The 21659-nt window shown below is 39.2% G+C and overlaps 1 protein-coding gene across 1 annotated transcript in view; it reads left to right on the top strand.

The window, feature by feature from the left end:
* Nucleotides 1-2448: 2448 nt before the first annotated feature.
* The window catches only part of PLCXD3 (phosphatidylinositol specific phospholipase C X domain containing 3), a gene marked incomplete at its 5' end in the record, with an annotated part of 122229 nt that continues 103018 nt past the window's right edge, over nucleotides 2449-21659 (top strand). The window contains one exon of the mRNA XM_084233208.1: nucleotides 2449-2551. Coding sequence (XP_084089334.1) covers nucleotides 2449-2551 — 103 coding nt within the window. The remainder of the gene's footprint in view (nucleotides 2552-21659) is intronic.

Here is a 21659-nt window from a genome sequence, read left to right as displayed (position 1 = left end):
AAACTATTATGTGAAATCAAATACATTAAAAATTCTGAAATTCAAAGCACATTATGCATGGGAAGAATTGTTTATCTGCTTCACCAAAAGATAACATGTATGATTGTTCATAGAGGCAAACTTTCTTCAACATTGAAGGTAGTTTCATTTAAAAACAAAGCACAATACTTTGGAACCTTTTAGAGACACATAAATTCAAATCACTTAACAAGACATGTTTTTAAAAATACATTTTGGGTTCTCCCTGGTGGCGCAGGGTTTAAAGACAGCTCTATCAAACTTTCCCCAGCTACTGCAGCCAGGAGGTGACTCACTTTGTCAGCAGACCTTTCCTGTCTTGCCTGCTGTGCCCCTCAGCAGTGTATTTCAGTCAATACGCAGGTTCTGTTCCTTGCTCTGTCCCTGGTGAGTCCTCTCACCCTCCACGCCTCTGGTCTATACCCCAGCTCTTGTATGCATAAATAAATAAATCTTTTAAAAAATACATCTTATTAAAAATATTCCCCAAATTCAATAATTATTTCATCCTCTTGACCATTAATAAGCCTGAAGTCTAGAAAAGACAAAGAGAGGAAAATACTCATATGTTGCTAAATTTTATTTTTGTTGCAATATTTAATAAACACAAATTTCACATTTTGTATGATGCTTTGATAGCAAAGTGCTTTCATGTACACTCATTCCTGAAAACTTTGCCTTATGAGTTATTATCATCATTTTGCAATGGAGACAAGTAGGGTTGACAGAGACTAGGGAACTTACCCATACTGCTCAGAGACAGAGCCATTGATTCCATATCTAAGGTCTCCTTGTTGTCCTGCAAGATGCCCACAGAGCAACCTTAACTCTAGGGGGGCTGGAGTCTCTTGACCAAGAATCCTGTAGTGAGCTAAATTCTCACTTTAATCAAAAGGCGATGAGGATTCTTCTGTGCTAGCAAAATACCAAGATCTACCTTGGGAAAAATTCCATATATGTCTTCCTCATTCTTGAAGATAACCATATTTCCATACTTTGTCCACTTGAAACTGTGAATTGATTTTATGAGACAATGGAAAATTTAATCACAAGGAAAAGGCATTACCTCTTCTCCAACTTTTCCACATTGCTGCTCATTTGGAATCAATATTTGGGATTTGCATCCTTGTATGATAATAAAAGCAGTCATTTTTTTTTATGCTATGTAGTTTATTGAAATGAAATGATTACTCTCATGTTTTATTCTTCTCTCTCCTACATTGGTTTTCATGCCCCCAACCAAATGGCATTTACTTTCGGAAAAGGATTTACATACTTTTGGATCAAGGAATAGAAATACCTCTATTGCATCTATATTTTCTGGGTTGCAGAGATCTAGCACATTTTCATTTCACTGCATATATATTTCCAGTCAGGCCATCTCTAGACTCATAACATTTGTAAGACTTCATTCTCTTCTCTTTCCCATCTGAGAGCAGGTGGACCAAGACAGTTCTTTGGAAGCTCAATGAGTGATTTCTCTTGAGAAAGGCACATCTTTCTAGTCTGCCAAGGAATGAAAATTCAGACAATCGCATAGATCATTTTGAATGGTGCCAAATAAATTCCACCAAATGCTACTGGCAATAATTACAGAGTGTCACTGGGAAATGTGGTGATTTTTTTCTAGCACTAGGCATCAGTCTTGTGCTGAGCACCACAAAAAATGACCTAGAGACAGGCAGCTTTCTCCATAGAAATAACATAGTGTCCTCAGGGAAGTGAAGGAGATGAAGTGCTTCTTTACCTTAGAATGTCTGCAACAGGATGCCAAGGAGTAAGATTAAGTATCAACCACCTAGATGGCACTGCCCTTTGCTAGCAACTCACTTATCAACTCCAAAATTTCGGCAAAGTGGTAGATCAAGACCACCATTTTGGTATAAGCAGGAAGGATCCAGCTAAGCAGACCTAACCGGTTACAGCTTGCAAAGAGGAAAGCTCTTTGGTAAGAATGGAAAGTCTGGAAAGCCAGGTTGAGAGTTCTCTCCCTGGAAGATGATACCATCCCAAAGTCTACTAAGATTTTAGGTTCAACTGCAAGACTCTTTTATACAAAGAGGACCAGGAAGTCACATCAAAGGGCCCAGAAAGACCCTGGGCAAGGCAGACGGATGAATGGCGAGAAAAGGCCAAGACGCAGAGGAAGGATGAGGCGGGAGGAGGGAGTAGGGAGCGAGCCATAGGAGGACAGAGCTGAGCGCGCACGTCAGGAACAAAAGCTCCAGCGGAGTCTGGCGGAGGCACTCAGGGAGCATGGGGTGTTTTGAATAATTATTAAAATTAGCATGTGTCTGCGCCACCCTGTGGGTGTGGCGCAGAGCGGAGTGTAAACTCTAGCGGGGCTGGAGCAAACCCTGGCTTAGCGGCTGCAGCCAGCCAGCCTGCCCAGGAGCGCGGGGACCAGCGCGCGGCGCGGCGACCGGCACGATGGCCTCGTCTCAGGGGAAGAACGAGCTGAAATTCGCCGACTGGATGGCAACTCTGCCCGAGAGCATCCACAGCATCCCCCTCACCAATTTAGCCATCCCAGGTAGGCGCTCAGGGGCAGCCGGCGGTGCGCCCGGCGCCCGCTCCACCTGCCCCGCCCTGCTTCATCTGCCACTAAGTGGTAACTTGCCACCGTGCCCGCGGGAGGGAAACTCATCTCCGGGGTGGGTCGCGGGTCCGGCGAGCGCCCCAGGAGCCTCCGGCCTCCTGGCATTTTCCAAACCTCTGGGGACCATGGCGCGGGAGTCAAGGTGACTGCCTTCCCGCTGGTCTTTGGAAGCAGCTGTGCTGCGAGAACGGGGCCAGGGGGGAGGTTGGACTCTACGACGATGCTTCATACCCCCCACCCCGATTTTCCCTGCAGACTTGGGGCGTGGGGGCGATATCAGGGTCTGGGGGTGGCCGCGCGCGGCGAGCACAGGCTGCGCCCTAAGGGCTCGGCTCGTGGACTCCCGACTCATTCTCTGCCACAGGATCGAGCGGATTTGTAGATCTTGATTAGAATCTACCCGAGTCATTAATATTCGCCCCCCAGTCTCCTTTAAAGAGACAAAGCACTTCCCCGAGAGTGATGAAAGTTGAGGGACCGGTGGCGGCGTGGTCGCTGCCCTTGGCTGGGAGCGAGAGGGGCGAAGGGCGGGGGCCGCCTTCCTGGTGCGTGGACTCCGCGGGCCTGGTCTGGGGGGCCGGCTCTGGAGTCTGGTCCAAGTGCTGTTAGTACCCAGAGCGCCCGGGTCGGGAGAGCAAACCTGTCCGACAGTGCGTTTGCGGCTCGGGACTGAAGCCCGGCGGGGAGACCTGCTTGAGCTGCAGCCGAGGGTGGGGTGAACCCGCCGAGCTCCGCAGGAGAAAGGTGACTGCGCCGTGTCCAGACTGCATGGAAGGCAGGAAGGCGGGGGGAAGCGAGGAAGACACTGGAGCGATCCAGAGGCTTCGGCTGGCTTGGTGCGCGAGGCTTGAACCCGAGGAATGGGCAGGTGTCTGGAGAGCGAGCGCGCAGCAGCCCTAAGCTCAGGTGTGCGGGAGGGAGGCTTCTTTCAGAACAGTTTCCCCGGGTCACAGTTGGGGACACGACCATACGCTCGTATCAATTTGACTCTTCGCTTGGGCTGAGAGAGCGGACTCCTGAGATCCAGGTCCGGCTCGAGGGCGCATTCCCGACAGGTAGTCTGTCCCCAGCTGAGAGCTTCGTGGATTTTCAGGTTCAACCTGGTGGTATACCTCTTCTCGATCTGACCCATCCAGCGCCCCCTCGCAGCCACTGGGGGAAATCATAACACTAAAGAAATGGGGCCGGGGGAGGTGGAGAGGAAAAGAATGGTTCCTTGAAAATCCCAAGAGGCTGGAACCTGCAGCAGTAGAGATGATCCTTAATTCAAGTCAGTGGCCATTAGGCAAGTGAATGGCCACCGTGACAGGCACAGTCTAAATACCGTGAGCGCCAACCTCAGGAAGGAAAGGTTTGTCTCCTTTTATCCTTCTTTAGGACGTACCTTCCCAAGAGCCCAGGTATCTCCAAGGAAAAGAACAACCCAGCTTCTCCAGCTGCCACACAACCTGGGCCAGCACCGCGATTGCTCTTTTTTTGGGCACAGTAGAAAGTATACAACTTTGCTGGCAAAATTCCATGGTCACTTCCACAGGCATTCCTAGTCTCTTTTCTTCCTTCCTTCCTTTTTTTTTTTTTCCTCCCTTTTGTTTATTAGAAAGTTACTTCCACATGCTCTCACCTGAGCATTTCTCCACACACAGAAGCAAAGAAGGTTAAGGACTCTAATAAGCAACCCTCTAGAGATACAGTTCACATTGCTAGTTCTGAGGGATAATATGATACCTTGTCTGAATCTATCTTACTTTTCTGCAATTCATTACTTTTCTTTTCTTTTTTAAAATTTATTTATTTTTTTAAATTTATTTAAATTTATTTATTTATTTAAAGAGCTGGGGAATAGGCCAGAGATGCCGTGCGGGGGTAGGGGGGTGGGGTAGTGAGAGGACTCACCAGAGACAGAGTGGGGAGCAGAACAGGTGGATCTACTGAAATACACTGCTGAGGGGAGCAGTGGGCAAGTCAAGAGAGGTCTGCTGCACCATGTGGGCCACCTTCCTGGCTGGAGATGGAACTTGTGCTACAGTGGCTGCAGATTGCTTCAGAGTGCTGCGACTTAACCCCTACGCCACCAGGGAGGCCCCAATTCATAACTTTTCAAAGACTCAGTATGTACATGAGATCACGTAATCCTTCCCCAAATCTTGTGAAGCTGGCAGTGCTGGTACTACTATCTCCATCACATAATTACCATATTTGAATCTCTGTGAAGGTAACTATGAACTGTCAACCGGTGATTCAACTATAGCAGTCCTAAGGAAGATTTAGGAATTTTGGAGGGAAATAATTTGGGGTTGTATCTGGATGATTCAGCAGCAACAAGTGGCAAAAAAAAAAAAAAAAAAAAAAGGAAACAGATGTTAGCAGGAACCAGACAACTTTCCTCTTCTTCCCATGGAACAAAGTAAGAAATTGAGTTCAGAGACTTTGCTATTCTGGTTATCTTAGAGTAGGACATAAAGTTGGTGGCATGGGATAAGCCAGAAATTTCCATTGCTTCCCCAGCCCCTCTACTTTTACACTTGTAGGGTCCCTTGCAGGCCTCCCACTGTCTTCCCAAACACTTCTCAGGAAAATATTTTTTTTCCAAATCTATATCCTTGAATTTCCCCATGATTCTGTAAAGTAGGTTTGAGGTATATATATAGTCTTAGGGAATACACACACATTTAAAATGAGTTTAGTATCTTTCTGTATTACTCAACTGTGTGAATTATTGGAGGAAAAAAAGACATTCAAACTTCGATAGAGCAGTCTAATTGGAGACTATTAAACACTAATGGAATAATTGCCTTAAAATCATGCTAATAGCTTCCTGGCTGCTACATGTTTACTTGGCCAGTTGCTACAGCTTGAATTAAGTAATTATCTCCACCATTTAAAACCACTCCTGATGCACCACACAAGTGTTTCTGTGGAAGGAAACTGCTGCTTGGTCATCCTCAAAGCTTCAGGTTTTCTTAGGTGAAGCAACTGGAGAGTGAAGAGTGCCTGATTATGAGGCTTCCCCTTGGGGCAGCTGACCCAGATTACGCAGGGCTGGTGAGCAGAACAACTTGCGGGTGTGATAGTCCCTGCTGTGTGTGCAGTTCTGGCATCTCAACATTTCTCACTTGTCGGCTTCTTGAGTGCTTTCAGAACCAAATCTGTGAGTGATTGTTTTGCACGTAAGTGACCTCATATTTGGTATTGACTGAGGACTAAGGAATACAATTAATAATTGGGATTAGTAGTTTTACTTTCAATTTAGTTTTCAAAGGAATGGTACTGTCAGATACATTGACAAACAAGCATTTATCATTTCTGCTCTCTGATGACACCAAGCCCGTTTTTATTCATATACATTTGTTTAATAACACTTGGGGTTATAAATGATGCTTCCTCTCACCACACATGAGTGAGAACATTTACGGGGATGGAAATAGGAGGGCAAAGTATAATATGCTGGTGAAAGTGAGTTTGATGAATTTCTAAATCTCTGAAGCAGGGTTATAATTCCATAATCAGTACTATGGTAAAGAGATTCCTTGTGGGAGCAAGCCAGCCATTGCTTGAGTTATAGGGTGTTGGTGATCTGGGTCTGTGGCCTTTATCTCAAATCTTAAAGATCAGGGAAGGGTTTTTATTCTGGCAGGGTCTGCTATGCACTTGCTGATGTGTGATGAAAGTCTTCCTCACATGGCAAACTGACCATGTGATAATGAAAGATTGGTCAAAATGTTTGGAACTGCAACCTCAGAGACAGTGTATGTTCCTTGAATGGGTATTGCTGATGATGCTTTAGATAAGGAACAGAGAAAATGCCAACATCCATGAAAATAAGGAATTTTACTTGAGAAACTTATCTCTGGGTTCTTGTGTCTGCTTTTATTATTTATTTAATTTCTTCCCTCACAGAAATCTCTTCTTGCTATTGCAGTTGTTCCTGGAGCCAACTGTCTTTTTCCCTTTCCTTGTCATTTACTATTGCTGTTTTGATTGGGATGAGACAACAGGACAAATCTGGAACTGGATCTGATTGTATGAATTTCTTTTAAAAGGCAGAATTTATTTTTACATCCTTTTAGTCAGGATAGTGTTGTTCAAGTTCAGATTTCTATGCAATCAGAGACCAATGCAGTTCTTCAGCATGAATCTTGCCTTTCCAATTTTCAGGTTTTTTTATTTTCCTAAAAGGGAAAAATTGAAGATTATCTGGAACAGAATTTATTCTACTGTGACTTTTTCTTGATGAGTTGAACTGAATCATCAAGTGATTCCAATGTCATTTCACAGTTTAGAAAGTTTTCTGATACACACATGTGATTTTCATATATTTTCTCAATAAACTTCTGAGGCCTTGCTACTCATAGCTAGGTCAGGGATGAGCAGCGTCAACGTAAATGGGAGTTTGCTAGAATTGCAAATTCTTAGATCCCACTTCTTGGACCTGTTTAGTTAGTTTCACCTTAACAAGATTCCCAGGTCATTTACATACACAGTTAAAGTTTGAGAAACACTGCTTTAGGGTATCTCTAAGAGGATACTTTATGGAAGTGTCAGAGCCACATTTAAATATAGCTCTTTGACTAAGCTCTTCCCATTGGACTATGTAGTGTGGCTTTCCATATGCATTCAAATTTACAACCAGCCTTACAGCCAGAACCTCATATTTGATTCAAGATTAATGACCCAGGTTGGGAACATTTCTGATATAGTTTGTCATGTACCGTGAACAATACATATTATTTAATTGCTATGTAAGTGTTCAAATTAAATCACTGTGATAAATGTAAAACATTTCCCCTTATTTCCTTAAAGTTCTCCTGTTCATTGAGATCAGTCATTAACAGCACTTAAAATCTGACCATCTGGTGATGCTAGTGGTCATTAATGAGAATTTAGAAAGCATCTCTGGCTTGGTTCTTTGTCCATTGGGTTTCATTCTTTGTTACTTAGGAGGCCCAGCTACTTTTGTTATAATTAAACATTGCAGAGTCATTCAACTTATGTTTAAGTTAAATCTTTTCAACTCTACTCTTGAGTAATAGTGGCATGATGAATGCAAAATGCAGTGATAATCAATATCAGAAAGACATCTAAAACAAAGATAAACATTAAGCTGATTATTAATAGAAAATGTTCAATCTTGTTTTCATTTGCCAATCATGTATTATTTATTTGAAGGATGGTTTATTCGCTCTTTGAATTTTAGCTATTTGTTATAATCATTGTTTGAAAATAGTTGAATCCCCAAAACCAAATATAGAAACCCTTAAATTTACTAAAATGGAACCACATTGTTTATGTTATGCATCATACACTTTAATCATATGAAAATTTCTCACCTTCTTAGTCATTATTTTCTCATATTTAATTCTGACCCTACTCCATCAAAATAGGAAAACTAAATCACGTAGAGGATCAATAAGATTGTTGAGTGCCTTACATTAATAATGACAGTGGGGAATATTCTTGAGGGAAGACTAACAGATGAAGACACAGGGAGATGAAAGGTGGCTTCCCTAAATCCTGCCAGTCCAAAAGTAAAATCAGAGTTATGCTGTCAGTTTCAGCTTCTCCCAAGTACTTCCTTAATAGACTTAGAGGTAGTTCTGGAAATCTCTGGACAAATTCTCAAATACAGTTTATAAGCCAGTTTGGGGGGCTGCCACATGCTATCAGCCATTTTTCTTCCTGTTTTAGAATTTGGTTCTGTAGTGCTTGAACGTGTTAGGAACTGTGCATCTGTAGCACTTGTACACCCAAAACACTGCTGCCCACAGTCCCACCTGGGTCCTGGCTATGTCTGCAGAGACCTAGTATCGAAATGGTAATATGTAACAAGGGCATTGGATTCCACTGTGATCAATGGCTCCCAGAACTGCTGGTGCCAACTTCTACTACTGCTCTTGCTGAAGCCAGAGTGATCATTTTGCCTGATAGGGAGGTAACAAAAGAGTTCTTTGAATTTACATTGATTATTTTGTTGTTGTACCCTTGTCCTAGAACTCATGTATGAACTAATGAGGACTGGACAGAGTTTAACATTACGATAGATTTTATTCTATAGTCTGTTACAACCTCAGTGTTAGCTCACTTTGTGTGTATATGCCCGCATACAAGCATCGTATATATCAACTTGCTCTTTAGATAACTTCTCTTCCAAGAAGCATCTCGATTTTTTCCTGTAAGTAAATATCTAATGGATGCTACCTAATTAATCATTCCTTTTGGCAAATCCAGAGTAAGCCTTCAGCTGGGCCCCATATTGTTTCCACTGAGCATCCTGGAACAATATAGAGCTTTTAAATAGCTGATATATCTACAGCAATCCCTAATAGCTCTGCTGTATTGCACATTCATAGAAAAAAAATGATATGTGCTGAGCCTTCAAAAGAAAAAGATTAAATCTTACACACATACACATGAATGCACATATTTTAATTATTGTTAAAGGCATCAGCTCTGTTAATCTGGAAATTGCACCTATTACCACCAATGAGGCTGCCTCTTACCCACAAGCATTAGTTTTTGGAAACTAGAGGACATTTCCCCTAGATGGGCACACAGAGAACTGCTAGAAACAATCATTAAATTTGATATTTTCATCAAGCTTTTATATTCTCTTCTCTCTCTGGCTCTGGGAAGAATCACTCTCAGAAAATTGGGGGCTTCAAATATAGGTAAATCATAGATTTTAGAAGGCAGAAAAAAGTGAGAGAAAAATGTACCATGGTTCAGATGGGACTCTGCCACCAGAAGCTTTCTACAGCACCATATGCTTTTATTATGCTCTATTACGAGGACGATAGGTTAGGAAGAGGGTCAGGAGGAGATGGTTAAATGTTCTTGAGAAGCAGCCAGGATTAGTCACCTCCGGTGTTCAGGTACTGAAACAGATGGCCCATTGATTTGTTAGATGTGCTCTTGTTATGTTCCTGTATTTCATTACAGATCCTGGGAGTGGACAGCTCTTACACCACTCTGTCTTAAATGCCAGATAGTATTATGTTTGACTTAGAAGAATTCTTCCTGTAAATTAATTTTTATGAAGCAGTCATGTTTATCCTCAGTCAATGTTGTAAATGATGGTGCCTTGATTGACCTGGAGGATTTTTATTTCATAAAGCAAAGTGAACCATGATGAAAGGCTCAGCTTTACTGAAGACCCCCCCCCCCCACTGACTTGTTGGGTAATGAAGAGGAAGATGTACTTTGAAGGAGTCCTGATAGGTAAATGGGGATTTATCTCAATGTTTTCTCATGCATACATCCTTGTTGCCCTGTGGAGGGGAAGGTGGAAGAAAGAGAAGGATCCTGCCTCAGTACATTAGCTCTAAACACACTCCTGCCATGACCAGCCCTGGACTTTTCTAAGGAAAAATGTGGTCAGAGGGATATAAAGATTGAGTCTTGAATTTTGCTAGAAACAAAGGATACAGACCTGAAAGATTTTGTTTGGTCTTCGTCACTCTCTCATGTCCTTGTTTCTCTTTGTATCAACTTAAATTCCTTGCTGTAGCAGTAGATGCCACTCTTAGAAGATGTCCTTAATTCTCTTGTCTTACTGTTTCCTCTTATGATTACCCTGGAAAAATTCCAAGTCAGTTAAATCCTATTTTCCACCTGTTCCTACCCCAGGAAACTTCAGAGGCTCAAACATTGCTGGAAAAAAATTGCACAGCTCAGATGCCTACATTCACTAGAAAATTTTGACCATGAATCTAGTTGTGCCTTCAATAATTGCTAGACAATTTTACTTCATGTCCCTAGTGAATTTATTTTCCTGTTCTTTGAGGTGATAATTTCATAGTTCTTTTTGATGCGGAAATCAATACCTCCTTCTCGCCTCGCTCCAAATTGATCATATTTCCTCTTGTATTACATAAAAAAAAAAAAAAGAAGATGCAAACAGACAGGAAGTTCTCCAGTTGCCCACCATTAATCAAGCAGCTCACCTCCATCCATTTCTGAATATTCTGCATCTTATTTAGGTAAAAGGAAAACATGGAGCTTATCCTACCTCCATACAGCTTCTACATGTATGATCTGGATCCCACCTACTCAAATCTCTTCCAAGTTTGCGCCTGAATTTATACCTCTCTCTCCTGTATCAGCATTTTTCTCTACCTCTATCAGATCATTCCAGTCAGCACACAGATGTTAGTTACCCTTTTAAAAAAAAGTCCTTTTTCACTCCATGCCTGCTTCTTTATCCTTTGCACTATTTCGCTAATATTTGTAAATATATCCACTCTCTGTGTTCAGGTTATTTCCCTTTCTCTCACAAGCCTATACTGATCTCATTATTTGCCCACCACTGCACTAAACATTTTTCAATTAAAGTTGCCAATAATGTATATTTTACCAAAGCTAGTGATTAATTCCCTATCACCTTAGTTTATCTCTCAGCATCATTTGATGTGCTTAGACCAATCCATTCTGCTATCTCTTTTGGTAATTTTGACTACTTTAGATACCTCATATAGATAGAATCATGTACTATTTGTTCTAAATAGGCTTATTTCACTTAACATACTGTCCTCAGCAGTCATTCACACAATAGTATGAGGCAGGATTGCCTTTCTTTTCCATGATTGAAAAATATTCCATTGTTACGTAAACAACACTTTTGCTTATCCACACATCTTTTTTTTATCTATTCATCTTTATTTTTTATTTTTTAAGATTTATTTTATTTATACAAGAATCGGAGTATAGGCCAGATGTGCGGGAGGGTGAGAGAATTCACCACAGACAGAGTGGGGAACAGAACAGGCAGACTGACTGAAATACACTGCTGAGGGGAGCAGCGGGCAAGACAGGAGAGGTCTACTCTCCATGTGGGTTGCTCTGCGGCCCACGGGGATGGAACTGGCACTGCAGAGGCTGCGGACAGCTTCAAAGCGCTGCGCCCAACTGCCTGCGCCATCAGGGAGGCCCCAAATCTACTCATTTTTTCATGGACATTTAGGTGGTTCCCATATCTTAGCTATTGTAAACAAAGACACTAATTTTTTTTTGCGAGCCCAATTTCAAATATCTTGGATAAATAAAAAGTGAGATTGCTGGAGCATATGGCCATTATATTTAAATTATTTTGAGGAACCTCCATATTTTTTTCAGTAGCAGCTGCAGGATATTACATTTCTACCAACAGTGAAGCAAGGTTCCAATTTCTTTACATCTTCAATGACACATGTTATTTTCTGGGCTTTTGATTTTGGTTTGTTTTTTGCTAGTAACTGTCTGAATACATATGTAGTGATATCTCATTGTTTTGATTTTAATTTCCCGATAATTAGTCATATTGATCATCTTTTCATATACCTGTGTACTATTTGTATGTCTTTTTTTTGGAGACATCTTTATTCAAGTATTTTGCTCATTTTTTCAAATTATTTTTTGTTTAGGTAACATTGGCATAACACTCTGCATATGATTCACTGGTACAGGTTTACATCTCCTTAGATATATGTTACCACCTCACACCTACCACCTAGCACCCATAATCCTCTACCATAGTCCTTTTTTATTTGGTTATTTGGATTTTCAGCTATTGGATTAACAGAGCTCATTCTATGTTTTGGAAATTAATTTCTTAGCATTATGTAGTTTGTAAATATATTCTCCCTTTTTGCTATATCATTTTTTTTAATTATGCAGAAATTTTAGTTTGATGTGATTATTCTTGTCTGTTTTTGTTGTTGTTGCTGTGCATTTGGTGACCTGTCCAGGAAATTATTGACAAAACCAATGTCCAGAAGTTTTCCCCCTATGTTTTCTTCTGGGAATTTTATAGTTTCAGGTCTGACATTTAAATCTTTTGTGTATGGTGTAAAATAAGGGTCCAATTTTATTCTTTTGCATTTAGACACTTTGTTTTTCAAGCACATCATTGAAGAGACTGTCCTCTCACCATTACATATTCTTGGTATCCTGTGGAAGATCGGTTGGCTGACTATGTATATGTTTGGATTTATTGCTGGGGTCTCCATTCCGTTTTGATTATTTGAGATCCTTTGTGAGTACTCTGGAATCTTAAGGTTGTTTTCTATTTCTATGAATTTTCCATAGGGGTTAATGATTCAATTTCCATATTAGTTAAAGATACATTCAAATTTTCTATTTCTTTATGATTCAGTCCTGGTAAGTTGTATATTTTTAGTAATTTATCAGTCTTTCTAGATTGTTCAGTTGGTTGGAATATATTTGCTCATAGTAGCCCTTTTTAGTCTTTTTTATTTATGTGTCCTTGGAAAACTTTTAAATCCTTTTTATTCTTATGGCTTCCTTAAGCACAGGAATTTGTCTGAACCTTTTCTGGTGCCCAGAATATGTCTGACCTAGAGTCAATGTGCAATTAATATTTGTTGACTATCAGATGCAAAGCCATCTGATCCTGTACAAAGATTTCTGTTCTGTTGATTTGAGAATAAGGCAACCCAGAGAAAGTATCCAAGTCACAAGTTAGCTCTATTATTCAAATTCTTTAACATGTCCTGAACAAAAGCAGATTAATTTCAGCAATGTGATGAACTCAGTGAACTTTAATAATAAAGAGTATACTGGCACATGACTACCAGACAAAGTAAAATAGGAATTTGTTTTATATCATTTTTCACCATTTCAACAATGATGCTGCTACATAGTCAACCAATTCTCTTATCATTTCTATGTTTATATGCTTAATGATTATTGTGCATCAAAATACTTGAAGAAATAGCTAATTGGACGTGCCTTCAGGTAAAAAATAAACAAAAGGTTATGCTATCTTTTATACCATTTTGGATTTTAAGTTTGTATTCTGTAAGTTGGCTGTCTTATGACTTATTTAACCCAAATATAGTAATAATGTTCACCTCAGAATTATTTTGAATAATACTTTTATTATTTTGTTAGCATCTATAAAAGGCGTATGGGAAGTCCCTTTGAAATATTACAAAAGTATACACAATAATTACAAATCAGAAAAGGAGAACCCATCTAAGAAACCATATAATAGGCTTAAAATGCATTTACAAAAGGTATAAGAGCTTGCATTTTAATTGTGGAAATATGTCAACATGGCTGAAATCAAGAAAGAACTGAAACTAAAATAATGAACACTACTAGGTCTCTCTGCTATGCTTGGTGCTAGAAGTAGTACAAGGAAGACAGTGTGAAATTAATAGATGACACAAAGAAATAAGCCCAACCTAATTGAGGCAGAGGAGGCATAATTAAAATGTGGATTCTGATTTCAAATGTCTGTTAATGGGAAATCTGCTTCTAGAAACACAGTGAAGTTTTAGCTAGGTTGAATTTCCTTGCATGAAATTTGCTAGTTAACTCTGAACTTTGGATATCACCTTAGATGACTAGACTTTCTCTCTAAAATTAAATTTTCAGGCCGAGACCATCCTCATTGTCTAGAATGAGAGAATGCTGTATGATTCTTTCCACCCAGTCCTAAAATACTTTGAGCCTGACCGAGCTCTCTCTGCTAGAAAACTAGCAGTTGTTACAGGCTGATTGACACATTAGGTAATAGGACCTTAATTTTAAAATGTTTAATAGACTTGAAGATTAGTGGAGCTATTCTTTTTTTTTTTTAACTTAAATTTTATTTTTATATTCCCCATACAATTACAACCCCCTTATTTTGATCCCAATCCCTCCTTGCCCTGCCCCTCACCCCCATAGAGTGTCTCTGGTTCATAGTTGTTTGTTGATTTTGATATTTTCTTTCTTATAGTTATTCTTTTTCCTTGTTTCTTATTTAAGTTTTCTAGATTCCTGCTATGAGTGAGACCATCCGGTATTTTTCTTTTTCTTTCTGGCTTATTTCGCTGAGCATGATCCCTTCCAGCTCCATCCATGTTGCTGCAAATTGCATGTGTTTATCTTTTTTGAATGCTGAGTAATATTCCATGGTGTATATGTACCACATCTTCTTGATCCAGTCATCTATTTTTGGGCATTTGGGTTGTTTCCTAAGCTTAGCTATTGTAGATAGTGCTGCTATAAACATAGGGGTGCAGGTGCTCTTTGGAATGGATGTTTCTGTGTCCTTTGGGTAAATACCTAGGAGTGGAATTGCTAGATCATATGGAAGCTCTATGTTTAGTAGGTCCAGAAATCTCCACACAGCTCTCCATAGTGGTTGGACCAGTTTGCACTCCCATCAACAGTGCAGGAGAGTTCCTTTTTCTCCACACCCTCGCCAACATTTGTTGTTGCTAGTTTTTTTAATATGTGCCATTCTCACTGGGGTAAGATGATTTGCATTTGCATTTGATTTGCATTTCCCTGATTATAAGTGATGTTGAACATTTTTTCATATGCCTGTTGGCCATTTGCATTTCTTCTTCAGAGAAGTTTCTTTTTAGCTCTTCTGCCATTTTTGACTGGATTATTTTCTTTGTTGTTGTTGAGTCTCATCAGCTTTTTGCAGATTTTTGTGATCAGTCCTTTATCATTAGTGTTGTGTGCAAAAACGTTCTCCCAGTCGGTGGGGTTTTCTCTTTGTTTTTGTTATTGTCTCTTTTGCTGTGCAGAAGCTCTTTGATTTGATGTAGTCCCAGCTGTTTATCTTTGCCTTCACTATCACTGCTTTGGGTGATGTGTCTGTAAAGATGTCTTTGATGTGCATATCATGGCATTTTTTGCCTATATTTCCTTCTATGTATTTTATGGTTTCAGGTCTTATGTCTAGTTCTTTAATCCATTTTGAGTTGGTTTTTGTGCATGGTGTAGGTAGTAGTCAAGCTTCATTCTTTTGCATGTAGCGACCCAGTTTTCCCAGCACCATTTATTGAACAAACTTTCTTTGCTTAGTGGAGCTATTCTGATGAGCTTTAGCAGAGTGAAATTAAAAAAAAAATGAAATATAGAATACGTAAAGAAAGGTCAACAAATAACTAACTGACTTAACTGTGGCTCATGACAAAAAGACCTAGGGTAACAGCTAGCTGGGAGCTGCCCTAGGTCAGTAGTGTGACATGGCAGGAGTAACGTGCATGAGAACTTGGGCTACGTCACCAGACATGCTACTGGTCCAAATAATGTTGTGTTCTCATTATATTGATGAGAGAAAGAAAACTCCTAGCCAGGACAATTGTCTGTATCAGATTTCCTCCTACACCCCAAAGATGTGCATTCTAGGTTCATTGATGTGTCTCCATTGTTCCAATCTTTATGAATACAGGCAGGTGTATGAGGGATCCTGTGATGGAAGGATGCCCTGTCCAGGGGTGAGTCCTGCCTTGTGCCCTGAGCTGTCAGGACAAGCGCTGGCTCCTGCAACCCTGAATTGGAGAAAGAGTGTTGGAAAATGATTGCATGGATGAGTACAAATTATTGTTTAATATTTGAAGCATTTTGGTTTATTTGGAAAATTGGTGATTTTTTTTTTGTGTGTGTGTGTGACCCAAAATATGTTAATGGAACTTAACTCTTATTCCTATCAGTTAGCCTATGGTAAATTGGTTTTGTTATACATTCTTTAACTTTTAAGTCACAAGTTTCCAAGAATATCTTGATAAGTGAGGAAATACTGTAGTTCATTAGCAAGGAATGGGCAAATTCTTGACACTGTATTAGGCTGATCCAGAATCTGCAACATGGGACTGAGTTATTTTCCAGAGACTTTGGGAAGCTGCACCGTGTGGCGGGGAACAAGGGATTGGGGAGGACATTTTCAAGCCATTCACTCTGAAGTTTCTGGAAGCCAAGTCATATAGGAATATGGTACCTCTTTCAAACACACTAAGGAGAGCCTCTGGAGTTTTAAATTAAAGCCACTGAAAAATAGAAATTAAAGGGATGAAGGTTTTGCAAAACTGAAAGCAAAGGTAGAAACATTTATCAGTATGATTTTTAATTGCTGAACTCCCCCTTCCTAGTGGAAGTGTAAAGAGAAACTGGATGGTTATCTTCCAAACCTCTGCATTGACACAGTGTTTGAGTCAGATGACCTCAAATACCATTTTTGGTTCAAAGAGACTTTGTCATTTGGGGTATGTTTCTTACGTTCTTTGAATATCAGTTTCTTACATGAAAATAGTGGTAGGAATAGTACCCATTTTTGTAGGATTGTTGTGTGAAGTAAATGGAATAACTGGTGTGCAATGTTTCACAGGGTGCCCGACAGCTAGTAAGTTTGAAATGAATGAGTTATGGGTTACCTAGTGAATTCTTGACAGATTGAATAAACTAAATCTACTTCCTATTTATCACTATTTCTATCTTGTCTGTCCTCGATCTATAGTATGTTTTTGGCCCGTGACCTGCATTTTTATATGTTTTATTTATTGTTTAGTTGCCTAAAAGGATTCAGCATTGTCATCTAACAGGTGGGATATGAACTGGAAATTGAATACAGCAGGGCCAAAGTCCATTTTTATTTAGAACCTGAATGTTACCTTTAAGGCTGTTAGATTAAGACCATATTTGGGTATATCAGCAGATGTAACTTATTTTTCTCTTGTGCCAATGTATTATTGAGCCTGATTTCCTATAACAGAAGACAAGCAGACTCCTGACTACTATCATTCTATTATCCTTACACAGAATGGGATCCACTGAGCTTTTCCTGTGGTCATGATGCCAGAATAACCCAAAGGGTCTGACGTGGAGCAAAATTCTTGAAAGAGAAAACAAAATCTCTAAGTTTAAAAGTTTTTTGAATAATGTGTTCCTCCCTAAAGCCACTTATTACACATTTCATTGTGTTAATGGACAATTCATCTAAGGCCATTTAAACCATGTAATGAGGTATATTATAGTGTTTGGGAACAGTATTTGCTTATAAATGCTGATGAAATGAAAGGTTGAAAAAAGAAAAAAATGTTGAACTTAAATCCTAGGAATATAGAATAAACACTTTGCCAAAGTTCTCAAAAATAAAGGTGTATAAGTAGAATTGGAAATGGAAGAGTAAGGTTACAACAGATCCTGAAGGAATACAAAAGATCCTAAGAACCTCTAACAAATGTCTCTATGCAAACAAACTGGACGACCTAGAAGAAATAGAGAAATTTTTAGATTTATACAACCTTCTAAGACTGAGCCAGGATGAAATAGACAACTTAATCTGTCTAGGCACAAATGCAGAAATTGAGAATAATCAGAAAGTCTCCCTTAAAACAAAAGCCCAGAACCAGGCAACTTCTTCAATGAATTTGACCATATCCTTAAAGAGTACCTCTTTACTATTCTACTCGAATGCTTCAAAAAAATTCAAGAGGGTGGAAAACTCCCCAAAATGAAGCCAATATTACCCTCATGCTGAAACAAAGCAAAAACAGTACAAAACAAACAAAACCCCCAAATTCCAGACTGATATCCCCAATGAATTTAGATGCAAAAATTCTCAACAAATTTAGCAAACTGAGTGCAGCAGTGTATTAAGAGAGTTACCCACCGTGATGAAGTAGCTTTCATCTCAGGGACTCAAGGCTGGTTCAACATTCTGGAGGCATGTTATATAACAATGTTAATTGTACTACTGAACTCTATGCATAAAAGTGACTAAGTTGCTAAGTTTCAGGTTATGCACTTTTTTAAACCACAATTGGGGAAAAATATATTTGCCTAGTTAACTCAGATTTTATGATATATGATATATACTTTGCCTATTGAGTATCCTACTGGTAAGGGTTCATGAAGTAATTTGTGGGAGGATTTCAAAATCCTTGTGCTGGAAATATCTTCCCTAGTTTGTAAACTGTTTGAATTCACATTGCTTAGAGTTATTCCTAGGAAAATTTCTCTTGGATGGATTTGTGGTACCATATCATAACCTGCACGTGATTCATTCATTCAAATATTACATACTAAATAATAAATATATTCTGAGCTAATCCAGGGGCTGGAAATGGAGGCAAGCAACTAGATTAGGCTATTCCATTTCTAGTAGAAGAAAGGAAACTATAAAAGATGACAAAGGAAAAATGCTTTGGGAGAATTTACCTAAACCAGAGGAATGATGTTGGTTTTTATTGAAATATCTGAGATCCAGGTTGTAACAAGTCTTGGAGGATTCCAGTTTTTGTTTTTCAATTTAAAATTTGGAACATGGGCACAATGGCTGGGGTCATTGCCTATGTAGTTTGGATCCTGACTAGCCAATTAAAAGGTGAAGGTTCACTCTTTATCTTAGATAATCCCAAATATCCAGATGAAGACCTGACTTTTTCATCTTTTGCAAGGATATTTTTGTGGGCTCAGTCCCAGATCTTCCTCCTATAGTTGGAGAAGGGAGCAAAGCAGTACCTGAGGGGCTTATTCCTCAAAACATCCCTCTCTTCTTTAACCTTCTCCATACAACCTCAGCTTCTTTAACAGTCTCTTCATACCAGGAATGGTTCTTGCAACCATATTTCATTCTTTATCTACCTGCATCCTTAACTTCAGACCCTGACCAGGATAAGAATGAAAGAAAGCATCTCTTCTTTTACCTTGCCCTTATAAAAGTTGCTGATCTGCTTGGAGAATATTTACTGAGTTTTAGAGTCACTCTGCACTCTAGAAGTCTGAGGAAGTTATTTCAGAGGTGATGGAAAGGCATTTGTTTGTATTGCACCATATATGTGATTCCAGTCTTCACTAGTCTGGGGAGTTCTCAGCACAACGAAGTGCAGTTCTGGGAGATCTCGCTAAAGTACTATAGCACTGTGCTCCAAGGAAAAGATAATTGTAATAGCAAATGTAAAATCACTATCAAGGACATGCCTTCTGAGAGTAACATGTACTAATTATAATCCTGTACAGTCAATATTCCCATTTTACAGATGTGCAAACTAAGGGATTAAATACTTGGGCTCACAGAGGTATAAGGTGACAGAGAGTTGTTATGTTTCAAGTCCAAGGCTTTGTTTTTTGAATTGCATCTTACATCTTGAATAAAACTCTTCCAAGTTTGTAAATAGCAATCTTCATTATTTTTGTAAAAACCTCTTCATTGACAATTATAAATTATCTTTTTCTATGTTCTTATTCTGGTTTAAGTAGCAAACGGTTTATTTATCTGAACCCATTTAGAAACAATCAGTATTCATGTATTTTTATGTTTTAACCTACTTTTTCATTATGCTACCACTTTAAAAATGGGCCTACATGTTTTCTGAAATTCTTAAACAAGTAAAACATTAACCCTAATGATACTTAAATACACTGAGATCAAAGTTTGCTTTATAACTTAAATCCCAAATTGTGTTTTTTCTTTGCAGCCTACTGCTGGCTGAAAAATGTCACGATACCATTTTCTATCAGATGAGAAAAAAGCAAATGTTATAAATGAGAAAAATATTCAGTGCAGCTATATCAGCTTCACAAGTGCATAAGTGGAAATTTTAATCTTGATGTTATATTCAAAAGGACATTGCTGGGCCTCCCTGGTGGCGCAGCGGTTGAGCGCTGGGTTGCGAAGCTGCCCGCAGCCTCTGCAGCGCCGGTTCGATTCCTGGCTGCTCCCCGACCACTGGAGGAGGGTCCTGCATGGCGTGCAGACCTTTCCTGCCACCTGCTGCTCCCCTCAGCAGTGTATTTCGGTCCTTCTGCCTCCTCTGCTCCCCGCTCTGGCTCTGGTGGATTCTCTCACCCTCCTGCACTTCTGACTGTACCCAGTGCTTGTATAAATAAATAAATAAAAGATTTGTTAAAAAAAAAAGCTAAAAAAACAAACAAACAAACAAAAAAAACAAAAGGACATTGCTACGTGATGAATCTCAGAGGGTCTCTCAATGGATGATGCATTGGTCCTTGACCTTGGAAGATGGCATTTTGATTTTGATTGCCTTTTTATTGAGAGTTTAAAACCTTTCCCAGAATATTGGTTTCAGGGGAATAATTTTTCTTGGTTAATGTCTGGGTAAAAATCATTTTTATTTCTGTTGAAAGGAACTTTTTCACCAGAATTCAAAACAGAGTATGAAAAACTTTGACTCCTGTCACTCTAAAAATGATTTGATTTCATTTTGATAGTGCCAAGAATAATAATAAATGTATTTCTCCCAAACTATAAGACTGTATATATATATATATATATATATATATATATATTTTTTAATCCTATACAAGCACCGAGGTACAGGCACGGGAGGGTTAAGAGAATTTACCAGAGATAGAGCAGGGAGCAGAACAGGCAGAAGGACCAAAAGACACTGCTGAGGGGAGCAGCGGGCGAGACAGGAGAGGTCTGCTGCACCATGTGGGACTCTGGCTAGGAATCGAACCAGCGCTGCAGAGACTGTGGACAGCTTCACAGTGCTGTGTTCAACCCACTGCACCACCCGGGAGGCCCTAAGACAGTATTTTAATAGAAAGTTAAATGAAAGAAATACATGTTACTAGATGTCATTTTCTTCACTTAAATAGGAAATAGAATCATTTTCAATGGTTACTTTCTAGATTCTAGGTACTGTGTTGGATATGTTGGCAAATAGTAGCTAATATTTATATATAAACAAACTCATGCTTTAATTTTTTTAATGATGGAATTTTAAGGATGACCTGATGGTGCTTTTTTACTTATTCAAAAATACTTATTGATTACTTGCTACTGAGAACTATGTTAAGCACTAGTTTAGAATAAGGGAACAGAGGAGACAGGTCCTTAGCTAAGCCAGCATGCAGTATTGCATTAAAGATATAGGTGAAGCCCATAGAAGTAAAATATACCACATGATTTAATCAGGAAGCACAGTTGCACATAAAACTGGTATTTTGACTTCACACAAGATATAACTTAAAAACATAGATGAGCAAGATTACAATTAATAATATATTGTTTAATGTTTTTAAAGAATACAAATTTTCATTGAATTTGCATTTGACTCATATTTCCATATTTAATGTTTATGATCAAGTATTTTATTTTTTATGATTTTATTGATCACTTATGATTTTATTACTTATTGAAGTAGAATTGCATTATATCATTATATGAGGTGTATGCATATAAATAATGTTTACCTATACATACAGGTATGCTTTGTGTCAACATTAAGTTCATTATTAAAAGTTCAAGTTAATCCTTTTCTACACCATTGTCCTCTTTTTCCTAATATACCCCTCC

The sequence above is a fragment of the Talpa europaea genome, assembly GCF_964194135.1.
Source record: "Talpa europaea genome assembly, chromosome: 5".
In the NCBI taxonomy this organism is placed as follows: domain Eukaryota; kingdom Metazoa; phylum Chordata; class Mammalia; order Eulipotyphla; family Talpidae; genus Talpa; species Talpa europaea.
Note: the sequence above shows the minus strand (reverse complement) of the source record. Positions and strands in the feature narration are given on the sequence as shown.